General features: G+C 36.6%; 2 protein-coding genes across 4 annotated transcripts in view; one reads left to right on the top strand and one right to left on the bottom strand.

The window, feature by feature from the left end:
• Positions 1-27,422, top strand: part of LOC117989940 (elongation factor-like GTPase 1) — a 149,973-nt gene that overhangs the window by 102,130 nt on the left and 20,421 nt on the right. The gene's annotated exons all lie outside the window — the stretch shown is intronic.
• Positions 75-26,330, bottom strand: aos (protein argos). 3 transcript variants are annotated; one of them, XR_011237765.1, is made up of 5 exons: positions 26,034-26,330; positions 6,543-6,667; positions 3,997-4,264; positions 1,358-3,544; positions 75-1,208 (listed from the first exon to the last, which is right to left on the bottom strand). XR_011237765.1 is itself a non-coding variant. In XM_034977347.2 (4 exons), the coding sequence occupies exons 1-4, from the start codon at positions 26,220-26,222 to the stop codon at positions 3,296-3,298; spliced, it is 831 nt and encodes a 276-aa protein (XP_034833238.1). In that variant the 5' UTR covers positions 26,223-26,330; the 3' UTR covers positions 75-3,295. The 3 variants fall into 3 exon arrangements, 1 of the variants encoding a protein (XP_034833238.1); XR_011237766.1 differs by having other exon boundaries at positions 75-1,212; XM_034977347.2 differs by having other exon boundaries at positions 75-3,544.

Consider the following 27,422-nt stretch of genomic DNA (forward strand, 5'->3'; position numbering starts at 1 on the left):
CCACGCGCCAAGATAGCCTTGTCGCACTGTATGTTCTACTTTGAATAGAAGGTAGTTTAAAATAAAAACTTACACAATTTTGAAACATTTATTCGTTTTCTGTCAATAATTTAACTTATGTAATAGCTATACATGAAACAAATAAGGAAGACGTACCATTACATCGGTATGATTTTACAAACATCAACATTTCTCATATTTACATACATGTACAGATAACATGACTCGTGTCATTGTTTAAGCTTCTCTATACGATCGTACTGTAGGTATTTCGTGTGTAAAAGCTTACTAACAAAATTCAGTTCCATACTTAAAAATATCATTTTTTTGTGTTTGTAATCAAGTTTGAAGACAACAAATATAGATATCGATAAGCAAACTAGCAACACTTATTATCTCAGTATAAAATGATTTATCGACAACTGGCGACCCACACCGGCTTCTCAAAGATGACGATTGGTTGCAGCTTAATTCACAATTATCGTCATACCGGTAACATAGTATTTTCGCAAAAAGTTCATAAATCATAATGTGCCTATAACCTAAGATAATCCCTCGTTCTATTGGTGAAAACCGTATGAAAATCTGTATAGTAGTTTCTGGGGTTAACCCGTACAAACACAAATTCAGCGTGGCGGGACACTTTAATTTATAATATTATGTAGTGAACTTCTGTTTCTTTATCTAAGTACTTATTAGATGACCCGCCCCGGCGTTGGTGGGGATCTACTTATACCTACAGAACACGGAAAATGTCGAGTATCTAAACTGTACGTTAATAAGCCAATCAGTCAGACCTTTTCTATAGTAAATTAGGTCATAGTCAGTAAAGTTCTTGCATTTCACGAGGGCGACTGGATTATGCTTGTGTTTAAGTCGTATCAGTATAAATAAGTAAATATGTGCGTTTGCGAGTGCCTGCTCGCGACTGATTGGTCTGACATGCACGCACACTTACGCAATGTCCATGTATACGACGTAACCACAACTAAAATTCACTCGCCTTCGTGATTTGCAAGAACTGTAACACATTCCTTACGGCGTTACTCATCTCACTATTAATAAAACAAATTACTTTCAGTTGCTTATCTAATCTAATCTCCATTCTAGAAAAATATCGCTGACACATATCAAATCCAAAAGCGTGTTTTTTTCAATCAAATAAGCAAGCTGTATGGTTTCAAAATTAACTTATCCTAAAATACTTTCTCTCTAACAAATAAACCTGGAATAGCGGTGGAATAGTTATACTCTGTTTTGTCTTTCTCTGTCATCAGTAATTTGACATTTGAAGGAAAAAGACAAAACAGAGTATAACTATTCCACCGCTATTCCAGGTTTATTTGTTAGAGGGTACAAGTTTTATCCATAGGTATATGGCTTCCGACCAATTCATTATCGTATAACAATAAGTTTACAATCATAAATAAAAACAAAACAATGACAATATTATGACTGCCCTCTTAACTGGAATGGAAGACATACTGAACAAAAGCTTTGTTTAAAAAATACTTTGACAAATAAAAACGCAACAACTACGCAAGTATGGCAAGTAAATATTAAAAATATGAAAAATAATAAAATAATTTAAACTAACGTTTGGAATGATACTTAACACTAATATTATTATTTACAAATATAACAGAAACAATATTATGTTAAGCTCTAGTTCCCCAAGATAGCAGAGCCTTACATTGCTTTCGTAAGGGTGCATGTCTACTGAACGGAAAAGTAGTAATATATTCAGCAGAAGACCACTCACATTACACACTGATGGCGTAATAAAATTAACACGTCTTTCATCAATAATCTGATTGATTAATTCGTCCATAATGGTCCAAACGCACTTACGCTGCGAGGCGCGACGCAACTCGACCCGGCAGGACCTTCTCCATACAATCTCATATAAACTATATTGTGTTAAAATGTTCTGCCACTGGAACATCCGATTAAATTCCGGGCCGACAGACGACAAGTAAGAACGGTAGGTTACTATGCAACGTTTGTCAAAAAATGACAAATACCAACATTGCTAAGTAATTTACCGGATTGGTTGATTAATTATTATTAATTCGGTTTTTAGAGAGCTATTTTTAATTGCCGTAAGGCTAAAAAGTTCCTCTCAGAAAATACCGGCATAAAGCAAGCGCTATCCTAGAAAACCAGAGCATTAGCAAACGCTACATTGCAAAATATATACAAGTAATTAACTTCAACGCTTTTTATTCGTTTATCAACTTTGTCAAATGCAGCTAGGATTGGTATAAAAGTAAAAAAGTCATAAAGGTAAAAACTAATCAATAATAACTATGCACAAATTAAAAGCGTTGATTACATAAAAAAACACTATCACTCAGTACCTACCTCGAAATCCTACTTAAAAATATTTCCAGTCTAGTTCGCGACTCGGTTGCGCTATATTAAGCCTGAAATACACGCAATGCGCGACGAAACGTGTTCGACTACTAGAAGCTGTCTGCTTAGTATGAGATTTTACATCTCACTAACGTTGATAGAATTCGAGTGTCGAAACACAATAACGTCAGAATAAAATAGCCTAAAAGTTTTTCATTTACAGTCATAAATCATCATTAATTTTTCTGTTTGGAGTTGATGTATGGATATTGGATAAGCTTAAACGTTAAAACGAGGCATTTAATAAACTCCATTGAGGCTTGACGGTAAAGTGTTCCGATGCTCAAATTCTATCTACGTTGATGAGATGTAAAATGTCATACTAAGCACACTGTATAACAAGAAAATGTACGCAGGTGCTCACACTGCGAACACGTGTAGTAGCCGCCTGCTGCAATGTGACGTGCTATCAAAGGTCCGCATTTGCGCTACGCTGCGCGACGTGACGCAACGCGACGTGGCAATGCCTTGCTCCATACAAATTCATAATATAAACTATATTTGGCGCGCTGCATCGCGCCACGTTGCTCAAGTGCGCTTTGCTCCATATGAACTACACGTGCCGCGTCGCGCAGCGCAGCTCAAGTGCGTTGGGACCTTTATAAATTTCCTTGTATTACAAATCGTACACGTGTACATACTTGTCCACGCGCATTCGGTATGACATCCTGCCGTGCAGTTGTCATCGCACTTTGTCGTTGTTTAAGTCTTTAAAGGATGAATTAGTTTCTTTTAGGAGTCCTAGTATAATTATTAATTTTTGTACTAAACAGGTAATGTCTAATGAGCAAATCATAAAAGCTGCCTAATCTTCGAAAGCCGCCTGTACACTCTAGGTACAATTGAAGCGATCACATAATGGGGTAAATTCTTTGAAGTCTCAGTCTTTGTCGCCTACAAATCTGTAGGTTTCGGGCGGAGGTTCAGGCAAGCAGTAGCCGTGGTACGTACGGATGTCCTCAGCTACATAGGTGACCCCTGGTAATACTCCTGGTTCTGTATGGTGCTTGGGGCAGGTGTGGTCCCTCGGGCATTGGCAGATGGTGCTAGCGTTCACCTCGTCTATTTGCTCGTGACGACGCCTGGCACTGAAGAGCTTGCATGGTTCCTTTCGGGAACACCGTAACCTCTGTAAAAACAAAAATAAATGGTTTTATCAAAAACAAATTAACAGTAAAAAATATAAACGACAAATAAATGCCATGCCATAAAAGAATTCGTGTTGTGTTTAACACCTATCTACTTACTCAAAATTGCTAAATCTATTTTGACCAAAATCATATTGTGAAACAGAGGTAGTAGCTGAAACTATTTAATTAATATTGATTAATTCCAAACAGATAAAAGAACAAACATGAACCCACCTTTTATAAGTCGGTCATAAAAAAGCAAAATCCACTACAAATTCAAAAATAAACTAGAAATATAATATGAAACAGATCAGAAAAACTTAAGAATGATATAATTCGGAAAATAAGTAAGTCTTTGTAAGTAGTAAGAAATAAGTTAATTAGTACTAGTGTTCTATTGCAGCGCCACCGAGCAGCTCTCAACCAAACTACATATTAAAAGCAAACTTACGCTTTGCGGCGAGCACCCGAACTGGTACTGGTTCCCTTGTTCGCCGCTAGGTGTCGTGTACGGTAATTTCCTCAGCAGATACGTGACTGATTGCTTGGGGCAGTGGCAGTTCACGATCTGCTGCGTTGCGTTGCTGTCGGGAAAGGAGTAGATGATCCATGCGGCGTCCTTGAAGTAGCGGCATTTGGGTAACCTCTTCACGGGTTCGCAGGATTTGTATAGCGTCGTTTTGTCCGCTAGCGTGTGATTGTCGTCGTCTGATAGGTCGCTGGAATAAAAAATCATTGTTTTTATTAATTTACTTGAAAAATAGGCTCATAGAAGTAGAACCAGAGTGAACTCTCGGTTTGATCCTGAATCGACGATATGTCAAATATTAGAATACTAGCTGATGCCCGGGAATTCGTACGCGTGGATTTAGGTTTTTAAAATCCCGTGGGAACTCTTTGATTTTTCGGGATAAAAAGTAGCCTATATACCTTTCCAGGTCTTAAACTATACCCATGCCAAAAATCACGTTGATCTGTTGCTCCGTTACGACGTGATTGAAGGACAAACCAACAAACCGACAAACAAACACACTTTCAAATTTATTATAGCGGTAGTAATGGTGACATGAACTCAAAGACAAATAGGCGATTCATAGGCTATGCTATAGCTATACCTAACGTCAAATGTAGGAATATTTGACGCCTGCCATTGACGTCGAAGCCTCGACCTTTTGTTGCACTGTCATGAATGTGGCAGTACCTACCCTATTTAATCCTTTGGAACATGGTAAAGATTTATTGTTTCTTTGTAACTTAGAGCTAGGTATACCAGTTTATAATTTGAACATATCAGGTAGGTACCTACTCATTTCTGAGGCAAGCTGGAAGAAATTTCTATTAGAGTGATAAGCTTCACTTTTGTCCACTTAATTTCATTATTAGTGTGTAGGTAATGTAGTTTAGTATCCCGTACAAAAAACATGAAAAAAATAAGAACTCAGCAATTGCACGGTGAACATTTCTCGTCAAAAGATAAGAAATTTCGTTTAACCAAGCTTGGTACCTTGTAGTAAGAGTTGTATAATGACAATCATGAGCCCCAAATTACGAGTACCCTAATCCTAAATATATTAAAAGATAGGAATATATAAAAGCCAGTAGGCAAATCAGTAAAATTAATCGCGATAATCGATTATTATCATTCATCATAATCAAAGTATCCATGCAATTACAGCGTCAATAATTTTACCTATTGAACCCAATCCCACGATACCTACCGATACTTATTGATGACTATCTTACTTATTCCATTAAAGGAAACTAACTGCCAAACGTACACCTTATAGTATTTTTTATATTGTTTTTGTGCTACAACTTGACCAAAGTGGGTTGGTAGGTACTAAGTATATCTACTCCGAATATGGCAGCTACTATACAAACAATCTTATTGGTCGGCAATAAAATAATTTAGCTAAGTAGGCGACCATTTAATAAACAGTAGATAAAGTTAAACACTTTACAGTAGCTTCTATACAAACTCAATATGGCAAATCGGTGCGTAGGCACTGTTGCTTTTATAATCTCCACATTTTCATAGTGCGTTTAAATATGCCTGTATTGCATAGAGAATTCAACCTCAAGAGTAGGTACGCATATACAAGGTTTTTCATGAAAACAAAATTGTAAAATGTTGACGGGGGACAGGGGAGAATGCTTTGTTGTGATTGGTGGACCCAAAAGTCACGTAATCAAGACAATGTGCGGAATGAGGGTACCGAACAGGCGTGGGCCGACTTTTATGCTAAGCCTAAGCTTGGTGATCGGGGGTGTGGCGTCTATAGGTGGTGGTCTGTGCTGTATTGTAATGCTTTTCACACTAAAATGGCTTAATGTAAATAAAAGTAGGTAGGTAAGCCTGCTAGTGTTTTTCTAATTGAAAAATGTATGAGGCAGAATTATCTTAAAATTACTCTTTTCTTTAAATTCATTATACGCAAACGTTTGGCCATACTATCACACCTGAAGGAAAGTGATGATGTGGTCTATGACGGGACGCCTTTACCTAGAAGATGGCTATTCACTCTTGCTTTAAAGATACCCGGATTGTAATTAGAAAATTGATCGCGGAAACCTTTCCGTGAATTTCACTGTAATGCAGGCGCGCACTATCAAATAATATATCGACCAATTTGCATGAGGCTTGATCATTGAATGTATCATATCATGAATTGAGATGTCAGTTTGCAGGACAAGTATACGAACTGCAGATTGGATCAAGCGTCAAGGATGACGATATACCTACCTACTTGATGTAAAGAACCTGTACTATTTAATTAATAAACAACACACCGGTAAATGTAAATTAAACATCTAAACAAATTGTTTTGATATCCCAACGTTGTCTGCCCACGTGGCCATAAGACCTTGCTACCTAAGGATGCTACTCCTACGTGTTATTGTTCAATATAGACAGACAGATTATATGGATAGTAACCTTCGGGAATGCCAGAATATCTTTATGTTTCGTAATGCGCATAATGCTATTATTTAGCTTACCTAGAACAAGGCCTATGTCCCAAACAACGGCACTTCCTCTCTATCCAGGGCTGCGTGGAGTCGTACAAGTCCACTTTACTGCACACCTGCCTCGCCCTGCAATCTGGCAAGTCCTCCTCAGATACCTGAAATTACAAATTGCATACATTGTATAAGCTATCATTCACATACATGCAAACACTAACTAAATATCACTTCGGCTTTCCCACTAAACTTCGATATGGGGTAATTCATAAGGCGTAGGCATAAATAAAAATTATCTGGTGCTGCCAATGTTCTTAGACCGCGATTATTTGATATCTAGTAGGTATTCATTTCTTACAAAACGCCCTTTTACATGTTTTGAGTTCTATTTCTCAAAATTAGGTAGGATAAAATAGCCTTCGAATACCTTTTTTATAAAATTACAATTTTACCAATCACCTTGAGAGTTAATTAACTTTTTATTTTATACGCTCTTGATGTAATTACGAAATCTTATTTCGTCGTGTTGATTTTCATTTTATTTATTTTTAATTATCTTTTGTTCAACACTTAGATATAACGCGTAAAATTTAACTCCTGACGTGCCATTTCAACTTTATGTGTCAAAATCATCTCAAAAGTGCGATTTTAGTTCTTATTTTAAAGGTGAACCGTACTTTTGACATGAATGTTGACCCATATAGTTGAAATGGCGCGTATGAGAAGTCATTTTGTACGGACAATGGGAACCTTTCAACAAAATTACCCATTGCATTAAAATGTCAGAGTACATTTCCTCGGTGTCGATAACAATGTGTCATCGTGACATAACATCCTTGTACTTGACACGTTGTTGCTATCGTGCGGCCAAACAATGCATCGGTTTTTTGTACGTGGAACTACCCAATATTAGCTTGCATATTAAATTGATTTGTACATTGAAAATTCAGCTTGCATCAATCAGTCCGTATATCACAAAACATTGTTACAATCAATGCGATAAGGAATTACAATCTCTTTCTTATTGGCCGACTTCCGTACAGTAGCAAGCGCTAAAGTCCGTATACAAAATGACTTCTCACGCACCATTTTAACTTTATGGGTCAACTGTCATGTCAAAAGTACGGTTCACCTTTAAAATAAGCACTAAAATCGTACTTTTGACATGACAATTGACACATAAAGTTAAAATGGCGCGTGAAAAGTCATTTATTATAGTCATGTAAATTCGGCCAATTGCGACAATCGCAGTGCTATCAATCACGTGCTTCGTAATACAGGTGCAGGTGTTTTGCATTGAAAGATTGACGGATCCGTGCAAATAAAATTTTGCACGGCGAGAATTACAACCGACTATTTCAGAAACATCTTGTGTATACAGCGTGGGAAATTCGAAATGTGTTTGTCGAAAGCGGTTCGCACCTGCCGCCCTTTGTAAAGGAAGAAAACAGAAGTGGATTACGGGAGATCATTATAACGACGTCCGAAAGATGTTAATCATAATGATTGTTGGGGCTAACAAAGTACGTAGGTAGGGACATGTGCTACGATTCCATTCTCTTTTCTTTTTTTGTGGCCAAAGGACCATCGGTCGACTTACTTCCGACCGGAAGACATACCATTCGGCAACCTGTTAGCTGTGGGAACCTTTTTTCTTCGCGAACACATCTCAAGCCTAGTTCTGCCGGACATTCTACGCTAAATATTAAATACCAATAGAAGTTCATTAGCATCGCTGATTTTAATCATACCCACCTTCCTACTGTTATTTACATAATTATCATATCTAACACATTATAAAATACATAATAGTCATAAAAAATTCCTAAGAAAAATGTTTGTTGAAGCCGCATTTCTATACCTATTTTAAATGTAGCTTTGCGGTAATATACCTAAATAAGAAAATAATATACTGCCAGTTAAATTAAAACAAAAAAAGTGTAATTTAGCGAACATTCTTTAGTTACAATATTTTTATTACAGTAATGATGGCCGTATTATTTAAATATGAATCAAGCAGTTATGTTAAATTTACATAAACATTAGATCAAGTCTTATTATGTTAAAATAAATTTCCATAAACATAAGATACCCGACAGCCCTATTAGAATTAGAAGCGTAAAAACATTTTTTTTCGTTGTTCCGGATATACTTCCCGTTTCTTGTGTATTGCGATGTATTTCGCGGAAACGGCCTCGGACGGATCTTTCAAAAGCCGGATATAGCCCTTTTGTGTAGCAAAACAAAAAATAATCTCACATGGACTGTATACACAAAGTATGGGTTGTTGACTTACTTTGAAGCAGTTTTTTTCAAAGCTGTTCCGAACTTGGTTCTGAATTATCGAACTAAGGAAAGTAGTTTTTTTTATTTTGTAACAGAATTTTCAATAAGGCAACCCTGAACTTTTATTTCATTGTTGCAATTTTGACGCGTGATACTGAATACATCATGCTGGTAATGAAAATCGATAAAAATCTGCTTAGTATCCCTTCTGAATATTAAACGACTAACCTAACTGCTAACTTTTAATAAGTTTTTTTTTTCGTTAAAAGGTAGCTATTTTAAAACTCCCTTTTGTTTTTGTTTATGTTAACTAATATTATTGTTGATCAGTTAGATAATTTGAAGAAACTGTCTACAATAATTTTTATTGGGGTCAATCAGTTAAAAGTTAAGTCATGTAGACCGATTATTTTAGGTCGTTTGCATATTGCAAAATAGTTTAAATTTTGAATATGATATTTAAAAATTATAGTTATTGAAAACGGTACTTAATGACACCACGTTCAGCTCCTAAAATTGGAATCGCGTGAGTCTCTGCCGTTTTGCATTGACACAAGCAATTTTCACGCAACTGCTTACCGACTGAAGATCGTGTTTAGGTATATCGTATGGTTGTGGTATGATCAGGGCTGTAGCCAGGAGTTTGCCACGGCCCTGCCCTGAAATATTTTGGGCCAGACCGGGCCTGAACTTGTTCATTATTTTCATTGAAGTGTTCATTATTTTCAATGAACAATAAAAAACATTGATTTGATTAAAAAGTAATTACACGACATCTAAAAAACATATAGGTGTTATCTTGAGCGAAATAAAAATTGATTGGTAGATTTGTAGAAAACGAGAAGTTCTTAATTTCAGTTTTTTTGAGTGCTGAGAAAGAAAATGTTTGTACTATTTTGTTCAAAAATTAACACTATGTAATACTTTATGTGAGTACCCAAATAAAAAAATTCTGTAGTCAAGGTACCTACATATAAATTATTACAAACATTGCCTCAGCAAACGCTTAAATATTTTGCTTTCAGCCTGCTGTAAACTTTTGTAGCCTGTCCTGATTATAAAGAGTGGCTACCGCCCTGGATATGATTTTTCAAAAGTCCAAGACTTGAATGACGCCTGGGGCCGACGGTTTTAGGGGACGTGTCATTTCGTCTTTTTGTAAAGCTGAAATTAGATAAACCCTCTTGGAGTTTCGTCCTTACCTTCGTAATTATAGATAATAAAATGCAACAGCCGATTTTCGCCCCAGGACTAATCTTGGTATCAAATCTTTGCTGTTTAAAGTTATCTTCATGGAAGAACTTTGGTTGAAAATGAACTTTCACGTGATGGAAGAGAGTTTAATTTCGAAAACGGTGTTAATGAAGATAGTCGTGTTCTTCTTGAGAAGGCTGTTGGCGGGTCGCGGGGAGGGCATCCGGTGTGAACAGGTGGCTTGCCGCGCCCACTCTAATGAAATAATCTTTGCCCGAACGACCTTCCACAACCTTCCAAGTACGCCTAGCCCTTAGAAGTGGGCACACGCCTCTGCTATTTCTTTTTAACTTTTTACGTAGGCTCAAATTGTATGCAATCGATCTTACGTAAGTTATATTGCTGGTTGAATGCAAGGTGATTTGTATCACCATTCAGAATAAATTAAAGAGACTCTAAACTTTAAGATGATACCTATCGTTATCATTTCATTACTTTTAATTGTGAGCACAGTTATTGGTTGCAATAGAAAATAGGAATGTATGCTGGTTTACTTCTTCAGCAGTTACATCATTATTTTCATCATCATCATCATCATGATCAACCCATCACCGGCTCACTACACAGCGCGGGTCTCCTCTCAGAGTGAGAAGGGTTTTGGCCATAGTCTACCACGCTGGCCATGTGCGGATTGGCAGACTTCACACATCTTTGAGAACATTATGGAAAACTCTCAAGCATGCAGGTTATTTTCATAATGATAGTTTAATCTTTGAAAATCAGACCATATTTTCTAGAAGAGAGAGGTTTGTAAGGGAGTAATTTCCCTTATGGTGTCGATTACAATATCAAAGCGTGTGAAGAATACCATTGAATAGATACACATAGATATTTTTTTATAGCTTCCTCTATAAAACACCCATTACGATATTCCAGGTGCGTCCTTGCCACATGGCGACTGGCGTCCTTCGTTTCCTTGAACTTAATTTGCATTCGACGTATACTGAGAACTTAACTCTGGGAGCCTCTTGGTTCAAAACACCCGTAAGCAAGTACAGAAACACAAAACTGTGTAGGTAGTCTATTTCTGAACTACAGATAACGCACAACAGACGGAAACGTTTAAGTGCGGAAACCAGCCCAGAATGAAGAAGAACTACAGATATTTTGGAGCATATGGAAGTTGCATCCAACATACTGACCAACCTACTTAAAAAACTTAACTCTAAGGCAGTGGTCTGACCGCCGACGATGAACGAGAAACGAGTAGAACTAGAAACTATAAACGAGTTCGCGATCAGCGGGAAGCGAGTGTGTAGTTTCGATAGTTTTGTCGCCGGGCTATAACCGAGTGTGCAAGTGCGACGAGCGATTACTCGTGCCATTCGCCCGCGGTCGCTCAGTCCTGTGCAAACTGCAAACCTGCGCGCACGTTACACGTGTTCAAGCGAGCGAGCATCGCTGAACGAATATCGCTGAGCGAGTTTATTTAGTGAAAATTTCAATTTGAGTCAAGCGAAACTTTAAGCTTTTAAGTTTTTCTTTGTATAGAGCCGCGAATGCTTAGCCGATATTAAAACCTGCGATGCGACTGTTATTAAACAATCACAACTCAAACAAAATTGTATTTCCCAATAAATTACAGTATTCCAATTAGTCCCTCTTAATTACACTACACGGCATTGGGATGGCTTTGGGCGTTGAACGGAAGCCTCAATCTTAAACACGTTTAAACAGTTTTAGATCTCAGTTCACAAGTCTTAAAGTATAAAATTGAGTACGGTCAAATTGTTGTAACCGGGAACACAGGTAGCTAAAACCAAATTACTAATCCGCCTAATAACGCATCGCCAGCGGCCAAAAATTATTTATTACAAATGTAATTAGTTACAGGCTTTCGACGTTCGACATCCGTCCCGTTTAAAACTGAGCCTTTTGTTTTGTTTGTTTTTTTTTATTCAAATTAGTGAACATCCTCTTGGAATGCCTTGAAGGCATAGTGGTGTGAATGAACCAGTCTTATGACGGAAAATGCCTGATTAAAATTTTGGTTGAGTCAAGATAGAGAAAAAACATTTTTATTCTAATATGTCTGTTTTTGTAAGGAAACCTGCCTGAGAGTTCTCCATAATATGCTCAAAGCCAGCATAAAGTTTTCCAGCGTGGTGGACTGGCCCATCCCTTGGGCTGGTTGATGGTTTATTTCTACCTTCACCTAAATTAATCACTTTTGTTAATTTTGTACTGGTAGTTTAATAGTATAGTTTCTGTTCTTTTTTTGAGGGACCGATAAAAAAACTTTGTCGGGCCCTAGTTTGATTACCGATTTGCTCAATAATGATTCGGGTAACGACATTTTGCTAAGTTAGATGTAGGCATTTAATAGAACGACACGGGTTAGTGTCGTCAGCGCCTGAAGCGATGGAACCCCGCTGCTAGACATACTCGCAAGTGACTAAAAAGGATCCACACTCCACGGTCTTTTGCCGCTAGTCATCTATTCGCGCTTCCAGTATCTTAGGACCTGAACGTTCATCCAATATCCATACCTATTATTATAAATGCGAAAGTGTGTCTGTCTGTCTGTTTGTTTGCCAGCTTTTCACGGCCCAACAGTAAGCTTATATCCCGGGGAAGGCTACTTTTTATCATGGAAAAGTTCCCACGGTATTTTTAAAAATATTGTATTTTTCATCTAGTTGATAACAATTTGCCACCATATTAGGATCACGGTAAATTCAATATGCTGTATTAAAAAACAAGTCTGTGAAGTTGCTTATTATGAATGCAAAGGAAATGGTCCGTCATTCGACACAAAGTAGTGCGAAGTTCAGCGAGACCTATATTTAATGATAACTGACATGATTAGTTTTAAAAAGTCTTGTTGTTTATTTAATTATACAGACCGCTCGTGTTTTTTCTCTTACGGCGAATCTGGCTGGCTACCTGATATAAATTACTTTATGAACTTTTAGTAGGTCGGACGTAATTAAAATTCTAATACTAGGTATAGGTACCTTCAGTATGACGTATCAAAAAATATTGTTTAAAAATATGTAAGTATATGAGAAAATTCATTTTTGCCGATTTTGAGTGAAAATTAAGCGGATTATTAGAAAGACCTTTGTATCATAAACTTTTACTTATTTAAAAAAATACTACAATTTATTATATTTTCTCGTCAAGGTACGCAGTATACCTAGTATCTACCTACTCGCAAAACAAAATTGAAATCTACGTTTATCTGTGTATTCGCTTAAAAATTCTAAACTTAATTTTAATTAAATTTTAATGCTATCAACACGAGGAATATTTTTAATTGTGACACATTTAGTAATGCGGATGAAGTCTTGGGCAACCGCTAGATATGGTTATGTTAAATACTAGCAGGCCTGACTTCGCCTGGGTACACAACAACATAATTATGTCCATCTGAAATAATGTACCTACCTTAGAAATTGAAATAGGTGCAGTGGTTCCATAAGCGTAGTCGAGCCTCCACATACTAATAGGTATACCTACTTACTACATTATTTCTCTACTGAATGTAGTAGAAATAATGTTATGTACTTTCTATAAATTTAATACTTAAATAAATAAATAAACCCACAAAATTACACATGTTATACATGATTATACAGTCCACTTATTTTTGCTTAGGCAGGCCTAAAATTTTATTTTATCGTGTGGTTGAAATATAATATCAACGATTCGCCTTATTATTTACTGACTCGCAGATGAATCTTGCTTCAGATATTACTTAATAATAAGGTTTCAAACGTGCATCACTTTAGCGTAGGAATACGGACTGTTATTAGCCTTATGGCTCTTGATCGATAAATAATAATTTTCTACAGGAATCGACGTAAATATAGTGTGAGTTATAGTGAAATATAAAGAACCCTGCATATGAGTGGTCTGCATAATATTGTAATTTATTAAAGTACCTAATAATACCTACCTACAGTTTTTGTATAAAAACCCAAGGTTTTGTGTAAAAAAATAATTTAATAAAAAGCCATCGTAGGTTTCGTAGTCATAAAAATATAAAGCTGTCTAAGAAACTTCCCTCGTAAACATTTTAAAATACCTACCATTAAACATTTACTCGAGGGTTTAAACCATTTTTTATCGATTCACACTTTTCATGTTCATAAGGTAGGTACATAACCTGAATATTTATTTTTTCAAAATTAAAATGTAGCAGTAATAGAATAGGTAAAATACCTATTTTCAACCTTCTTATAGTTTATTTTTAAAATGGCTCTGAGACGCCGACAGAAGGCCAGATGGTCTGGATGAAACTAGGTATAAGGTTTCCTTTTTTATTACGGAACCCTAAGAAACTCACAGGCATATAAATCAGTTCAAAAATACTAGTTTGTAACTGTCATGGAACACAATTCAAATGTACGCGTTAAGTCCGCCCATGCGATCGTATTCGTAGGCCGTAGCCGTATAAGGCATTCAGTAGTGCTCTAAAAGACATCAACGCGGCCGGAAGCAACACCGAATGCATTGCGCACGCGCACGCTAAAGCTCAGTTCACATCATCACGACTTATAACAATAATTAGAATAAGAAATTGATAGATAGATATGTCGGCAGCGCCGTCTTTTAACTGTAAACACTTTGCTCACATTGTTAATTTCAATTATCCTAATCATCATCTTGACGTTCCGTCAGACACTTGTTTAGGTGTATTTTTCAGTGGCTCAAAGTCAAAATCTAAATTAGGACACTTAATATATAATAACTTTAAAATTGCTGCTATAGTTCACATTAATTTTAAGTTCGTTAATTAAAATTAAGATTTACAATAAATGGTTTATCGTAGCTACAAGCTAGAGCTTAAAATTAATGTGAAAGATAGCACAGATTTATGTTATTAATAGTCGAAGTTTAGGAAATTTTTACTTAAATGAGAACTATGTAGTATAGTCATTATTGTAAACTTAGCTTTATAGAGTCGCCGTATATGGCCGTCCATTGTTAGACATGTGTGTAACGACACTTATGATATTATTATGTAAACACATAGAGGTACATTTACTGAGCCACTATATTATATTCTCACTATAAATATAGCTTTAAATATTTTTGAATATAGATAGGTAATAATCTACAGAAACCTAGTAATTGCGAGATTTAAAATAGAAAGAAAAAAACCGGCCAAGTGCGAGTCAGGCTCGCACTCCGAGGTACAGTGCAGTACAAGTACTGCAGGCTCGCACTCCGAGGGTTCCGTACTACAGTCGTATTTTTTCGACATTTTCACGATAATTCACAAACTTATGATGCATAAAAAATCTGTTTTAGAAAACCCTTTCTTATCCACTCCAATTATCATAAGAAAGGTGCGCGAGCCTGACTCGCACTTGGCCGGTTTTTATTTAAATGACAATTAAACATTTGTATGGAAAACTCTGGGGAGCGCGCTATCGAAGTGATGAAGTCCCGGCTAAAAATAAAGATTACAAAAAATCTTATCTCTTAATGTTGCAAGTTACACGTGTAGGCACGCTACGAAAAAATTGCTATTCATACCCCGAAGGTTGTCTGGAAGAAATCACTACGCAATAAGACCATCTCTTCTTGCTAATTATATTACTTAGAATAACTACATTTTAGGTATTCTAAGATGCGACTAAAATAATTGAAATATACGTATATTTTGTTGGTTCCTAATCTGACGTCGTCGTCGGATAGTCTCCTAAATTGGCCGCCGTTGCTGAAATACGGTTAGAAAAAACATTATAATATTAGTTGTATGGAATCTTTACGTGTAGATCCAGGCGTTAAAGCTAGTGTGTATAATAATTCTATCAAAACACGGTTCATACAATCTGTATTACCCCGATCCACTTTCAAAGAATCAAGCTCTCATTGACAATCCCCTCTGAGCACTCGAGCATCTTGGAACTGGGGGCATCTCAAAGGAACACGTGCGTATTGAATACGTCCGGATGCCCCACAATGAAGAAGACACAGAGATGCTCCGTTCAACGGGCTTTCATATTGAAATGTAGGGATAGATAATGGGAACGGTTATGAAAAACGACGTACAAGTACGCAACTATTTTTTATTTTTGGTGAGACAAATTACTCCAGATTGTTTATATAATATACGTTAAATGTAAATACTTAGTACACTTTAAGGAAACCACCTTGCAGGACTGCCCAAAAAAGGAGTAGGTATAATGTTTCCAGGGTTCATGTGAGTTTATTCCCCCATAACTTCTAAAGTACCTGAACAAAAGATGTATGGGATATCGTTAGAATCTTTACATCGTCCCGAGTGGGACTGGATTCAATTTTTGGAAAAGTTATATGTGATGGTGTATGGCGCCATTTTCAAATGTAAAAAAAATAATCTTTTATTATTTCCACAGACCTAATGCAGTGCAAAAAGCAGTCGGGTCTATGAAAAAAATTTCAATAAGAAACAAATGTAACTAGTACTGTAGTAGTAACTGTAAAGTAGGTAACTTTTACAACTTTTTCAATATTGATAGCAATCATAGCAATAGATATTAGTTTATGTCATTGTAGGTAAAAGCTTTAGCAAAAATGCAGCTACCTATAAACAAAACACCCCCACGCAATATTCTCTTTTCAAAAAAGGTCACTTCTAGATAACTGAGTAAATCCGTTTATTATTAAAAGGCTTTGGAGAAATAAAGAAATAAGAGGTGCATCGTGTTTAGTTTTTTTTTTGTCGCGTAACGCAGGTGCAGCTTTGACTCTCCGGATGCTCTTATTGGTCCTTTTTCTACAACTCTAATGCTACGTCCATAAAGGTAGACCATTTAAGTTTTTGATTAAATCTTATTAAGGTTTTGAGATTAAACTTAATTCAAAGCTGTTGGTAGTTTCGAAGTAGTTAACTATACTGAAAGTACAAAATATTATGTGAAAATTCTTTGGAATTACTTTGTAATATGTAGCTTGTTAGTTGTTACACGATTGCCCAAGAAAAGGAGTGTAATGTATCAGCGTTCATGTATGCACCTATATGAGTTTCTTATTCCACCATAACTTATAAAAGCCTAAACAGATTTGGATACAAGGTACCTATGTGATTTCTTTATTCCACCATTACTTCTAAATGCCTGAACAGATTTGGATGTGGATATATCGTGAGTGAAACCTGCTATAACTAATTTGAAAAAAGTAATATGGCGGTTGTTATGCCACTTTTGTCAAATTTGAAAAATGTTGCTTTCAGTTATTTTTTGGCAGGGCTGTGGTATTTTAACTTTATTAATTATGACTTGTCTTTATCATAAAATCTATAAATATAAAACGAAAAAGTGACTGACTGACTGACTGACTGCTCTATCAACGCACAGTTAAAACTTCTGGACGGGGTGAAATTTGGCATGCAGATGGCTATTATGACGTGGACATCCGTTAAGAAAGGATTTTTGAAAATTCCACCCCTAAGGGGTTAAAACAGGGTTCAAAATTTGTCCACGTCCACGCGGATGAAGTCGCGGGCATACTCGTAAGCTGGTTAGCTTATAATTCAACAGCGTGATATTCAGATCCATGTATGTTCTACGTAGGTATGTATAATATGTCCTATGTAGGTTTTAATGAAGTGTTGGCCAACAGGCAAACTAATTGTAATTTTTTTTATGCAACAACATAACAAAGAGAGCAATACAAAACCACAGTTCATAACATTTCAAAAGTCTACTATCATAATATAATAATAACGATTGATCAGTGAATTCGGACAGCATTCCAAACATTGTAGTCCCGCCTTTACCAGTGACGTTGTTGCCGAGATTCCCTCTCGAGGTCACTTTTTACATTCACTCTGTGACTCGTGTCTCGAGTCACGCTATTTGCCCGACCCAACCGTGGAGAAGTGTTAGTTTAAAGGCACACTAACGACGTGACTCCCCACAAAATGTCTATATATCTTATTTTATGATCTCCCTGAACAAACCATGGAAGGAGCCTCTACGAATGGCGGACCGAGTAAAATATTGTGGCTAATCTTAGTGTTGTCCTTTTCCGCAGTAACCAATATGAAAGGGATAGCAATACATTTAGACCTATCATTTTAGTTTAGGTATAGAGATTGTATACTAGAGAATTGTCTTAAATTGTATTTTTTCTCTGCCGGTATTCGATATTACCAATCGAACCAGTAAAATAATTGCGATAATTATGAGTGAATAGTCAATTGACTGTCCTATTGCAACATTTCAAATTAACGTGAGTTTAGCTAACGTGACATGAGCGTTGAGTCTCATTTAGTTTGAAAGGGTAAACGTCATATTTTGACGTCTCCGCATGCAGGCAGATCTTTTTTTTAGGGCACTTTAAATGGTGACGTCTCAAAATGCATTACGGCTTCACATTGTTACAACGTGTTATTTCAGTCCTAATCGTAAGAATATTATAGATAACTGTAAAAGTTTAGATATTGGGATATTATTTTGTTACACCTCCACGCATCAATGACCTATTTGACTGAAACTGAAAATGGATAAAGTCATAACCTGACTTAACTACTGACATAAGCTACTTTTTATCCCCTAAAAGAGTTTTTGATATTTAAAAAAACAATATCCACGCGGATAACGCCGCGAGCATCATCTATTTCTATTTTCTAGTGTCATATGAGTTCATGGTTCAGTTTTTCTAATCCATTTCAAAATCAGTTGGTGTCGCGTCGTTGCGGCAAGTGTGTGCAAGAACAGTGCAAGACAAAAAAGTATTGACGATGATTTGACAAGAAAAAGTCACTAGCGGAGCCTTACGCTTAATTATCTCATTACATACCCATTTTATTGCTTTAATCGGATCTGTCAGTGTTTGATGGCTATGAAATCATAAAGGTGCCTAAAGGTTTGCTTTATTTTCGCTGTTAAATGAAAATAATGTTTCTTGTAACGTTTTATGCACAATCATTGTTTAGAGACATTTAAAATAAGCATATTTTTGGTTTCATACAGTCACTATAATAATATGATACTCTCAAATTCACCCGCCTGGATTTATGCCTTTTAACATCCCGTATTAACTCTTAAAGGTACGGACAGACGTGCTAAAAAAAAGCGTGCTTTTATGCTAGCTTAATGTTAGCATGCTCATGCAACTGTTCACATTTGCCAGCAATAAGCATGCTTAAATAAACTGTAGAGTTATATGTTGTATGTTGTACTGAGTACATGCTAATAAGGAAACCCTGTTCAGACGCGCTCGGAGCACGCCCCCTTCTACCCGCGCCTCAGGTAGCATGCTCGAAAATCAAACGTCGGTTGATTTTTGAGCATGCTCGAAATAAGCATGCTCATTACATGACACACGTGCTACTAATGAGCACTTGCTCAATAAAAGCATGCTTTCGTGCTAGTAATGAGCACGTCTGTCCGTACCTTAAATTTTCCATAATAAAATCAGTCTTTGTCCAACTCCTGGGTAGGTAGATAAGATCTATATCCATGCAAAAAAACTTTGATCTTGCTTCGTTACGACTTACGCGACGTGCTTGAAGGAGAAACAAGCACACTTTCGCATTTATAATATCAGTAGTATTAGTAGTTTACATATTTTGGAAATATTCTATGTATTCTATATATTTTGGTCACTCTCCTTCTTCCAAATAATATTATGCTCCTTGTTACCTACCTATTTCCCAAAGATTGCTTGTATATTATTTTATATTCACAGTTTACTGTCTAAAAGTTTTGAGTTTCTAACATAATATTTTCTATATTTCCTCGCTCATTTTAAAGAAGGGAAGAAGAATAGGTATAGATATACTTCCTTTCCAGTCAGCAGGCGTATAAGCTTGGGAGTAGGCATGACAGTTTATATAAATCAATATTTTGCCCTTCAAATAAACCATCAGCAAGTTTTTAAATAAAAAATGAATTATTTTTTACGTAATTTCGCTACAAATCCGGTCAATGTAGTTGCATCTAGCTCCCGTTACATCCGTCTCCATTTCTTACTCGTACCTTCCTATCGGATATCTAAGAGGCGCTTGGAAATGGAAATGAAGTTTTCTTTAACGCAACGATTAATTATACGTAGGAAAACTGCTGCTTCGTAATTAAATCCGTTGTGGTCCTATCAATTTACCATTTTAAGGTGATCGCCTAGAACGGCCTACAAATTCTATAACTTTATTGCTACTACATCTAGATCTACGCTGTATATGGGTCGTAATAAAATAAAACGTCGCTGTACCTAGGTCCCGTTAGGCTAAATATAACCTAGATTTAGACAAGCTGTGCCCAAATCGCAGGCAATCAATCGTGATCCTCACATACATTATCCTATTCAGTCTGTCACCGGTGATATCGTAGTGAGATGCTGACAGCTCGTTTATTACTTTATCCGTTTTGAAAATCACTTTGCATCAAACATAAATTATGTAAGATATGACTAGGTACTTGTGGAATTCAGGTCACTTTATTCGATTGTGTAATAAAGGTTATTATGGTTTCTTCAATATACTCACTGGAAGAATCAGCTGATTATCCAAGGTCTTCGTCCTAAACAGTATATGGTCATATTTTATGACCTTTGCAACTAATTTTGAATGAACCAGTAGTTTTGGACTACTGACTCCGTAAAGTTTTGTCATTTCATACAAACTGTCATCATGACAGCCTTATAGGGACTGACCCGTCGCGATTCTTTCGTGAGAATTGCTACACCTAAGGCTTATTAAATCAGCGGTTCTAATTTCCTCTTACGATTATCGGCAATCGTACGTAGCAGGTAGGTATAATCTACTTAAATCTTTGATCGTAACAGACCGTCGATGCTTCCGATTTTTAATTTCTGATGAACAGTGGCGGGATTGAAAATACCATTACATTTTGTATTAAGAGATCATGAGTTGAACCCACTGCCTGTTGACAAAAAACAACGGATTTCTTGGCCATCGCCATATTAAAAATGTATGCTGAACCTGAGCTACTCGTTTACCCTGAACCAGTTCAGCTGGCAATCAAAAACGAAGTAGGTATGGGGTGAGATTAACAAGAGGATTCTGATTAAATACCAGTTTCCTATGTTGTAGTATTGGTGTAAACTGATGTAAAACCTATATGTACCCACATTCCAGCGAATAATTATAGTATTATTATTATTTATTATTAAGATCAAACAGTATGATGAAGCTGTTGACACCATTGACACCTTTTTTACATGTACCTACCTACTCCTTTCTGACTTTTGAATACGTGTAATAAGATCGAATTGTTCTCAGTATACCTATAGAGTTCTTTAGGGTGATCATTGACCAGCGCCCTCCTGTGGTTTAGTCATTCAGGGGAGCTTCTGTTGTTTATTTGTCGGTCTTCGGCGTGCCCATCAGTTCAGCTGGCAATCAAAAACGTAGAAGGTGCGGAATGAGAGTAACAAGAAGAGCCTGATTAAATACCTGCCCCCCAATTGTATAAGTAAAACGTATTTACCGTAATCGGTTATCGATAGCAAATTCAGCACCTTGATTGGCCGTGAAAAAATGTAAACAGTGAATCAAACAATAAAAGGGCAGAATTTTCTGTCGATTACGATAACGATGAAAAGGTTTTCTTACACAATCGGGGGGCAGTTTCTTCAAATTAAGATCAAACAGTATGATAAAGCTATTGACACCTTTTCAGATGTACCCACAGAAATCTTAATAATTGTTATGAAGATTTCTGTGTATGGTACCTACTTTATCAACCTACTCCCTTCTGACTTTTGAATATAGGTATGTAATAAGATCGAATTGTTTTCAGTAAAGGTAGGAGTAGTAACCTATAGAGTTCTTTAGGGTGATCATTGACCAGCGCCCTCCTGCGGTTTTGTCATTCAGAGGAGCTTCTTTTGTTTATTTGTCGGTCTTCGGCTTGCCCATTCTTTTGGTTTTCAACCACTGCCGGCACTTGAGTGGGGATTGTTGTATTTCGTCAACCATTGTTACAATGTCCTTCCTTAATTTACTCTTGAATTGTCGTGTTTGCGGTTACGTTTACTCGTGTGTCTTTTTTTATTTTTTTATACTTTTTTATATATTATCAACAGCTTTAACTTTATCCTGTAACCTAGCATGATCGCAGTGAGAACACTATCTGTTACAGATTTTATCGAAATTAGGTATAAAATCTAGAAACACTGCGTTCTTAATGAAACATTATGCCTGGTTTGTCACTTATTTCAAATTGTTCTTTCGTTTTTTATCAGACCTGGTGGCAAGTGATAATGATGATGATTTTATAACACTTATTTGATTTGGTTCTCTTTGCAATGACGTACCCCCCGTTTTCACTTGTCGTTTGTCGCTTGATGTGGCAGTGTCTACCAGTGGCAGTACATTTTGACACAAAATCGGTTTCCGACAAGTGTGAATAGCTTCATATACAATGTTCTGCCACTGGAACATCCGATTTAAATCCGGATCCGACAAACGACAAGTGGGAACGGGGGTAAGTCTTATTGCGATTAGATAAGTATTATCAGACCATAAAATGCAATATTTAACTGTCGAAAAAATAATGAAGCTAAAAGTTACCTATACCAATTTTTTTATATCGTAAAAATACCTACTTAGACTTTCTCGTATCTGTCAAGATTATATTCTTGCACAAAAGAATAATGAATGAACGACAAGATAACTTTTAAATTCCATTCCTTAAGACGTACGACCGAAAAGACGGTTACCGTTACAAATGAGCTTAAAGCCAGTCACATAAAAAGAAAAAAAAGATACTTTTTCAAGCAAATAGCACACACTCCGCCGGGACGAAGCCTCGACCGTAAGTCATCGAAGCTGTCAAGATAAGAATGAGTGAATGAACACCTGCCGCTACCAGTGTTACGCATTCACCTACGCAGCCGTGCACCGCTACGGCATTCAAATTACACATTTAAAAACATTCAAAATAAACCCGCATTTCCACTTTTAACACATACAACTTACGAATCATTTTAAAACATGCGCAACCCAACCATCAGAAGCTATTGTCGCGTGCGGAGCTTACAGAGCCTAGCTCGGGACGATTATCTTCTTGAATCGACTTTAAAATTAGGCATAATAATATGATTAACGTTGTTTTAGAAATATGACTTACAAAACTTGACATCCGTGACTTAAATTTTTTTATTAATCTCATATGTAATTACTGTCGATATTAGTTTCACTGAGGAAATCGGTGGCAGGTTATGTTGTGATGTGCAGTTATTTTGATGGTATTTTTATTCGGAATGTAGGTGCGATCGTTTTTAAATTTTCCGGTTCGTTTCCTGCTGGATGTGATATTAGTCACTGCGTTCGTATGTCGGTATTTTTTTTTGTGTTAATTGGGCTAATTGCCGGGTGGTTCCCTTCGTAGAAGCACTTACAAATACATGACTAATGTCTCGTGCGTTTGCTTGATCGTGGTCGGATGATCCAGGAAAAGGCTCGTATACGAGAAATTTCAAATATTTCCTCCACATTCCTGAGGATTCCGAGAGGTCACCGAAGAATGTGTTCCTAGTAGGACGTTGACGAATAGGTATAAACTATTTTTATTACGTTTGTTCTAACATAGATTTAACAAAGATTAAAAATAAAGAATGCTTCTTCGTAAAATGTTTAAAAGACAAAAAGCTCTTGAGCTTGTGAATTGATACCTAAATTCTGTTCATGATGTCAATAATTTGTCCATAGGTGTTAGGTAGGTATGTATTCAGGAATGCCAGTAGGTATGTGTTCTATAAGTGCACCTAGTCTACCTACCTACGCCTTTATCTACTTGCCCATCCAAAACATAACTGATTTATAATTAATTAAATTCCCCTTTTCTTCTGCGAACACCGTTTTACAAGAATCGAAGTTGCAAAACGATTAAGTGGAAATCTATATTAAATTTGACGACCTGATACTCATACAAATTCTTTTATTTCAATGGCTCTTACTTCGTGACGTTTGTCACGACTTATAATTGTGATGCCTTATGAGATTATGTCTGGGCCCACGTACTACTAATTAGAATCATCGAATAATCATGTGAAATAAGTAGGAATGAGTTATGTTGGCCAGTAATGGTGCTAATGTCTCGTATCTGGACAAAGTGTGGATGGATGCAACTAATAAAGAAATTGAAATTCAAGGTCTACCTGTCTCATTAAACTTTAATAAAGTGATGGATACGTAGGTATGTAACTTAAAACAAAACCTGCAGTAGGTTTTATTTTCTTAACTCGCTTTTCTAAAAGCTAGCAATAGGTCATAGATAGCATCGTTGCCCATTCATACCTTTTTGGTACCACTGCGATACTGGATATTAGATATAGGTACCTACCTCTAACCTTTCATTTAGATTAGAGTAAGTAGGTACACCTTTATGTTTTTGATCTGTAATTTTTACGTTCAATTGTTTAAATTCACAGTACACCTACTTATGTTTTATTATTCACAGGAACCTATAATACGCGACAAGCTGAAATGGCAATCGGGAAGGGAACACCCGCACGGCCCCCGCGCTAACCATGTTCGGGCGAGCGCGGGTAACGTGCGGGGCTTCCCCCCGCTTTATACCCCGATTGTCATCTTGACCTGTCGCGGACTATAACTTTCGCACCAATAAAATATTTCCCATGCGCGTCTAAATTTTCTACAGTACGTGGCAGAAAATAATGCACATCGACCTTTACAAACAGATAGCGGTCTTGTAGAGCATTGTCTCTGTCGTTGCGACCGACAAAACGCTCACAAAGCCGAAGTCTCATTCTAAAGGTCGATGTACATTATTTTCTGCCGCGTACTTTCTTACTTAACTACTTACTTCAAATCCAATTCAAGGTAATTTATACATACTTACCTGCCTACCTCTATATGAAAAGGTTTATATATAGGACAATATACATATATGCATTTAGCAGAAAGAATATTTAGTAGTAGCTATACTTGATAAAAATACACAATAGAAAAAATAAATACAATTCCCTAGTCCGACAGGGTCAACTTGATTATTATTTTTGTCCACGGCTTTGCTTTCGTGGCCTCTACTGTTATTTTATGCTGTAATTATATAGCACACTAGTTAACACTCGCGACTTCATCCGCGTGGATTAAGGTTTATCAAAAATCCCGTGGAAACTCTTTCATTATTTCTTCTTATTTTTATTCATAAGCACTTGTAAAAAGTTTACATGAATAAAAAAACACTATATTCTAAAAACATTCTATTCTATTCTATTCTATTCTTTGATTTTACGGGATTAAAAGTAGCCTATGTCTGCCCCATGATGCAAACTAACTCCTTTACAAATGTACCTACTTACTTACATAATTTCGTCAAAATCGGTGAAACGGATGGGCCGTGAAAAACTAGCAGACAGACTTTCGCATTTATAATATTAAAAAAGTATGGATTTATGTATCTCGAGGTAGGATATACCTACTAGTATTTTAACTTGATACCTACAAGAAATTGTCGCCCGATATTTCGCAAGTGGTACTTACCTACATAAATACTAGTAAATTAAACCGTGGTGGCTAAGCTTACGAGGCTTTCCGGCGATTTCGAAACCGCATATTAAAATTATTATGAAGTTATAAACCATATTTTACCAGATTAACAAGTAGGTTTACGGAAAGCTCTGCATCCGTTAAGGCGAATTAAGTGCTATTAATCAATGAAAGGCCGTTGTAGGCCTGCGAATAATATCAATTTCGCAATCAACACTTTCATAATTAGGTCACAAAAGGGTTGCAAAACAAAGTTCGAGGTGATATTATTTCCATATCTTGTAATGCAAAACGCGAAAGCTCTAAAGAAGCTAGTTTATGGACGATACGGATTTTGTTTTGATTTTGGAGTCTCAACCATATTATATATAATATATCCTTTCCTGGTAAGCTTACAAAGCATTTTTCAAAAAATCTTACTTAATAAATTATAGTTAGATGCATGAAATTTCTAAAAATTTAAGCTTACTATATTAAGTTAAATGGTTTCAAGTTTTACGACACGAATTTGAATAGTGACTTACAGTTACAAAATAGGGTAGAATAAAAGCTTGTGAATGGGTACTCACTCCAGTTTGGTATAGGACCTTGAGTCCACTTTTGGGCGTGTTGGAGCGTCTGTGCGGGAGAAGTGGCAGCTTGTCCGGCCTTCGGATGTGGATCTCTCCGGAAGGCCGGAACGCTTCGAGCGGGGTCCGGATGACGGCCCGCACGGCCGCGAGCACGCACGCAAACAGTACCGTCGTTAGCACTTGCATGATCACTGTCAGCTATCAAGTTGTCGGGAGTCGTCAAGTTGTCACACTTGTGTTGTCGAAGGCTCTATTCGGCTGTCGTGTCGTGTACGAGTAGTGTGCGGGTCGAACGGGCTCTGACTGGCGGCGGGCGCGCCGAGGCAGGTACCACTTGGCCTACGCGCCCGGTAAAACCACCTCCGACGACGACCGAGACGGTTTGATACTTTAAAGGTTTTTTTTATACCCGATTGAAATCCATACTAATATTATAAATGCGAAAGTGTGTCTGTCTATCTGTCTGTCTGTCAGCTTTTCACGGCCCAATCGTTCAACCGATTTTGATGAAATTTGGTACAGGGTTAGCTTATATCCCGGGGAAGGACATAAGCTACTTTTTATCCCGGAAAATTGAAGAGTTCCCACGGGATTTCAAAAACCTAAATCCATGCGGACGAAGTCGCGGGCATCAGCTAGTCTACACTAATATTATAAAGAGGAAAACTTTGTTTGTATGTTTGTTTGTTTGTACTGAATAGGCTCAAAAACTACTGGACCGATTTTAAAAATTCTTTCACCATTCGAAAGCTACATTATCCACGAGTAACATAGGCTATATTTTATTTTGGAAAAAAATAGGGTTCCGTAAGATATTTGGGTTTTTCGGACACAAGGTGTAAAAAATCAACCAGAAAAGTTACTTATTTTGCGTACGCTGCCTAAACTATAAAAGATAGAACCATAAAATGTTCTAATTAATTGTAGATCTTATAAATATCTACAAAAAAGTCCGCGACACACTATACCCATCTATGTCGAGTGAGGCACAGCAACCATTTTTTTATTTAAAAATCTTGAATTTTTTTTGGACTACATTTAAACGCGTTTATTTTACTCATGCTATTAATCCTTATCAAAATAAATGATTTCATCACTAAGAACAGTTTATGGAGATAATATTTGGTCTTTGAATGATTAAAATTGGACGTTTGGTTTTGAAGTTATGGCGAAATTAAAATATTACGATTTCTGCTGCACGGCCCGTTGTCTACACTAATATTATAAAGAGGAAAACTTTGTTTGTTTGTTTGTACTGAATAGGCTCAAAAACTACTGGACCGATTTTAAAAATTCTTTCACCATTCGAAAGCTTCATTATCCACGAGTAACATAGGCTATATTTTATTTTGGAAAAAATAGGGTTCCGTAAGATATTTGGGTTTT

Source organism: Maniola hyperantus, chromosome 17 (assembly GCF_902806685.2).
Source record: "Maniola hyperantus chromosome 17, iAphHyp1.2, whole genome shotgun sequence".
NCBI lineage: Eukaryota > Metazoa > Arthropoda > Insecta > Lepidoptera > Nymphalidae > Maniola > Maniola hyperantus.